Source organism: Plasmodium inui, assembly GCF_000524495.1.
Source record: "Plasmodium inui San Antonio 1 unplaced genomic scaffold supercont1.14, whole genome shotgun sequence".
Classification (NCBI taxonomy): domain Eukaryota; phylum Apicomplexa; class Aconoidasida; order Haemosporida; family Plasmodiidae; genus Plasmodium; species Plasmodium inui.
In genome coordinates this window covers 1-4,838 of record NW_008481848.1, presented here as the reverse complement: position 1 = coordinate 4,838, position 4,838 = coordinate 1, and the positions used below count along the sequence as shown (strand labels likewise).

At 42.4% G+C, this 4,838-nt stretch overlaps 2 protein-coding genes across 2 annotated transcripts in view; both read left to right on the top strand.

Moving 5' to 3' along the window:
- The window catches only part of C922_03323 (hypothetical protein), a gene marked incomplete at both ends in the record, with an annotated part of 2,345 nt that extends 799 nt beyond the window's left edge, over positions 1-1,546 (top strand). The window contains one exon of the mRNA XM_008818915.1: positions 50-1,546. Within this exon, the coding sequence (XP_008817137.1) occupies positions 50-1,546 (1,497 nt within the window). The remainder of the gene's footprint in view (positions 1-49) is intronic.
- A 2,759-nt stretch (positions 1,547-4,305) lies between these two features.
- On the top strand, positions 4,306-4,817 carry C922_03322 (hypothetical protein; the record flags this gene model as incomplete). The annotated part of the gene is made up of 1 exon (XM_008818914.1): positions 4,306-4,817. A coding segment is annotated over one exon (510 nt), but the record flags the coding sequence as incomplete, so codon positions are not given.
- Positions 4,818-4,838: the final 21 nt, after the last annotated feature.

Below are 4,838 nucleotides of genomic sequence, written 5' to 3'. Positions count from 1 at the left end.
AAATGACGTTAGAGAAGAGGAACCACAACAACAGGATGAACTGCTGCAGGAGGAGGTGCCACAGAAGGCAAAAGAAGTGCAAGAAGAGAAGTCACAAGAAGAGGAAGAAGAAGTAAAGGAGGAGGTAGCACAGAAGGCAAATGACGTTAAAGAAGAGAAGCGAAAAGAACAGGAAGAGCAAGTGCAAGAGGAGGTAGCACAGCAGGCAAATGACGTTAGAGAAGAGAAGCCAAAAGAACAGGAAGAAGAAGTCCAAGAGGAGGTAGCACCCCCGGCAAAGGTAGTGCAAGAAGAGAATCCACACGAAAAGGAAGAAGAAGTAAAGGAGGAGGCAGGACAGCAGGCAAATGAAGTGCAAGAGGAGAAGTCACAAGAACAGGAAGAACAAGTGCAGGAGGAGGTAGCACACCCGGCAAATGAAGTAGAAGAAGAGATGTCACAAGAAGAGGAAGAACAAGTCCAAGAGCAGGTAGCACATCCGGAAAATGACGTTAAGGAAGAGAAGCCAAAAGAACAGGAAGAAGAAGTCCAAGAGCCGGTAGCACCCCCGACAAAGGTAGTGCAAGAAGAGAATCCACACGAACAGGAAGAAGAAGTAAAGGAGGAGGTAGAACAGCAGGCAAATGAAGTGCAGGAGGAGAAGTCACAAGAACAGGAAGAACAAGTTCAAGAGGAGGTAGCAAAGCAGGCAAATGAAGTAGAAGAAGAGATGTCACAAGAAGAGGAAGAACAAGTCCAAGAGCAGGTAGCACATCCGGAAAATGACGTTAAGGAAGAAAAACCACAAGAACAGGATGAGCTGCTGCAGGAGCAGGAAGGACAGCAGGCAAATGAAGTGCAAGAGGAGAAGTTACCAGAATTGGATCCACAAGAGCAAGAGCAGGTAGCACAGCAGGTAGATGACGTTAAAGAAGAGAAGCCAAAAGAACAGGAAGAAGAAGTAAAGGAGGAGGTAGAGCAGCAGGCAAATGAAGTGCACGAGGAGAAGTCACAAGAACAGGAAGAACAAGTGCAAGAGGAGGTAGCAAAGCAGGCAAATGAAGTAGAAGAAAAGAAGCCACCAGAATTGGATGCACAAGTGCAGGAGCAGGCAGGACAGCCGGCAAAAGAATTGCAAGAAGAGAAGTCCCAAGAACAGGAAGGACAAGAGGGAAAACTGAAGGAAAAAGAAAAGGAACAACAGGAGGAACATGGGGAAAAGGTTCCTGACGAAATTCCTCATGGTGCCGACAATAACCGTGCTGACGACAGCACTGACAAGAGCACTCACGACAACACTCAGGACGGTGAGGATGAGGAAATTATATATCGATATGACAGTGACGAAAATGGAAAAAAAAACACAGAGGAAGAGGGATTTAATTCGTCACATAATGATGAAACTGCACACATGATCCATTTCCAAGAATATATAGACGTTAAAGAGGAGATGGAAGAAACTGAAGATTTAGTTCAGTACATCACAAATTCCTTGCTGGAAACTGAGCAGATTGTGGATGTGCTTAACGCTTTGTCAGATGATATGGCTATATATTTGCAGGAATGACCACTTGTTCGGGGATTGGCGCTTCGGTTAAATTGAACCGTTCCTGTGTGTAATGACATGGGGGTACGGTCTTTGCAACAGGAGCCAAAAGATGAGCACGATATGGGCTGCTTATATGCATTCCCATTTATACACCTCCACGGAAAAATAGAATTCTCCAGAAATAAGGTGTAACCGTGAAAATGCAATTTCGCATGTACGTATTCTACGGCATGAATTTTGAAACCCCCATTTAGCTCACCGGGTGGGAAGTAAGTCGCATTTGCATTCACTCGCCCACCCCCTCTTGCATAGGTACGTGCATACGTGCAGAGGTAGATAAGTAGGCACATTCCTACATGCCACCTATATGACCAGACCAGGCACTGGAAAGGGGAAGAAGAAACATTTAGCGTGACTTTGTAAAAGTGAAAAAGCTCAAAAAAGAAAAAAAAAATTCCTTTCATTTTCAAGTGCTACATTTTGGATATGGGTAGCGATCAATTTTTTTTTTTTTTTTTTTTGCGTGCGCATTTAAGCGTGCCAGCTCCACCGTAAGCTGAACTTGCTGAGCTTCATTTGGGGCTGCTCACTTCCCCATTTGACCCATGCGGCCTATGGCTAACATGATTTAATAATGACCAATTTGGCTGTTTTGGCTCCTATTACCAATATGACAAATTTTGGTAACTTGCTAATTTGGCTGATGGCCTATCTCTGTTCACGCTTCCTGATTTGTTTGGCTTTCCTAAATTACACAATTCTATTTTTGCGCTAAAAGGAATTCTCCCAATTTATTTATTTTTTTTTTTAAAATGGAAACATCACTGAACTATGCATACCGAGTGATGCTCGTTCCTCCGGGGGGGGGGTCGTCCCCCTGCTATATTGCAACTTCGGACAAGACAAACACGTTGGCGTTTCCGCTTGAGGGGCGAAAAGGAAAATATGTTAAGAGGGGGAGGTTTAAATAATGGGGAAATCCCCCGTACAGCTTTGACGTTTCGACTTCTTGACATTTTGATATATTTTTTTTCTCGTTCATTCTTTTGTCTTTCGAATGAATTATCGTGTGATGGAAACGGAATCGACTTTCCCGCTACTGCTCTTTTTTGGCAGTCCTCTCTCTCTCATTTGTTAACAATTGTTGCTTAACCGTTTGCACTCATCGAGGGGTAGTACAAGTGTCGAGTTGTCCAAACAGGTGGAAAAAAAAAAAAAAATACATGCGTATATATGCACACAATTGTGGATTCCCTTTCGAACGAACGAGGCTGCCCCACAGGACGCCTCTAGAAGGAACTCAACCCCTTGAATGCAAAAGCGATTTGGAAATATGCACGCACATGGAGATTATAAAATAGGAAAAGACGCCGTGCATAAAATGAAAGGAGGTTTCTTCTGGGAAATCACTTTTCACCACTTCGAACGTGCATACGAAGCAGACCTTATGTTTAAAATAGTTGGTTAATTCGTTTTGTCCGGGGTATTATAAACATTTGTTCATCGAAATGCAAAATAATTGTTACAAAATTGTAGTTGTCTGTTCGTAACAGCTGCTGGAGTGTTTTTTTTTTCTTTTTTTTGCGTGTTTGGGCGGAGAAGCCGCCTGTTAGGCTGTTCGGTATGTCGGTAAAGGGTTACTTATTTTGTTTTTTCATATTCAAAGATGAACGGGGAATAGTGATGTTGAGACATCACCCTGAGGTGCCACACTAGGCAGCCGTACCAAGCACCGATACCTAGTATCCACGCTCAGAGGCCAAATGGCAATTTCCACGCGAACGTGAGAAGGCTTGTCGTGTGCAAATGCTTCAAGAGCATCCGCTTTCTCTCATGTGTCGAAACGAGTGGCACTAAACGGATGGTATATGGTTGTGTCGTTTCGCATGTTTTCAGAATACACGTACAAGTTTCCGCTCATATGCATATGCAGTGAGCTATCGTTGTCCGTGCAGACGAGGCGCTTGTTCGTATCATGGTCGTTTAGTGCCTTTTGTGTGTTCGGCATGGGTTTGACTTAATGGCGGCATTGTTATGTCACATATTCGGTTAGTCTTTTTTTTTTGTTTCTTTATATAATGGTTAAGTTTGATTGCTGCATTTTGTTATTATTTTTATTTTTCTTTATTATTTTTTTTTATTGCGACATCTTATTGTTATTTTAGCTTTCCTGTATTTTCTGCTGTTCCTCATTGTTATCTAATTTTTTTTCCTTTTTGAGAATTTTTAATGCTCACCAGTTAATCCTACACGAACGAAAGAGAATACCATTTTTTTTCTGCTACGAAGAAATTTTTTTTTTTTAAACACCCAAGAACAGGGACGCAAAAAAGGGCCAAGAAGAAAAATGTTTTCAAATTGGCCGCCGGAAACATAAGAGATTCCTTTTTTTAAAAAAGAATATACAATCGCGTCAAGTTTTCTTTTTCCCGTTTCTTTCTAATTCTCTTCAAGGCATGCCCTAATGAATTGTACGTTTTATCACTCACCACCTTGCTATTTTACTGCTACACCGCTTTACTGCTACACCGTTTTACTGCTACACCGTTTTACTGCTACACCATTTTACTACCTCACCGTTTCACTACCTCATCGTTTCACTACCTCATCGTTTCACTACCTCACCATTTCACTACCTCACCGTTTCACTACCTCATCGTTTCACTACCTCACCATTTCACTACCTCACCGTTTCACTACCTCATCGTTTCACGACCTCATCGTTTCACTACCTCACCATTTCGCTGTTCCCCTTTTTTTTTTTTTAAGTAGCCAGCATGAGAAACCTATCGTGTGTTACGTTCTACGTGGCTCTTTTCGTTTTATCTTCTCGGGAAAGCGGCATTTTATGTAGTGAAATTGCGGTAACTAAAAGCACCAACCTAAGGAATGGATGCACACTTAATAGCACACTGAAAGAGAAAGAGGAAACACAGCTGAATGATACCAACGATGCTGGTCAAGACATTCTAAATCCAGAAGAGGACATACAGGAATTGATTCAGGAAGTACAACGTGCTGGTGGAGAAGGAGAAAACATTCACGAGCCTGGTACTCCCCTTCTGAATGAAAAAAGAGGAAATATAAGAAGAGGTTCTGTACTTTCAGGTAATGGTGTACAGGAGCAAGCAAATGAAGTAAAAGAAGAGAAGCCAAAAGAACAGGATGAACAAGTGCAGGAGCAGGCAGGACAGCCGGCAAAAGAAGTGCAAGAAGAAAAGTCACAAGAACAGGAAGAACAAGTTCAGGAGCAGGTAGGACAGCAGGCAGAAGATGTGGAAGAAGAGAAGTCACAAGAACAGGAAGAACA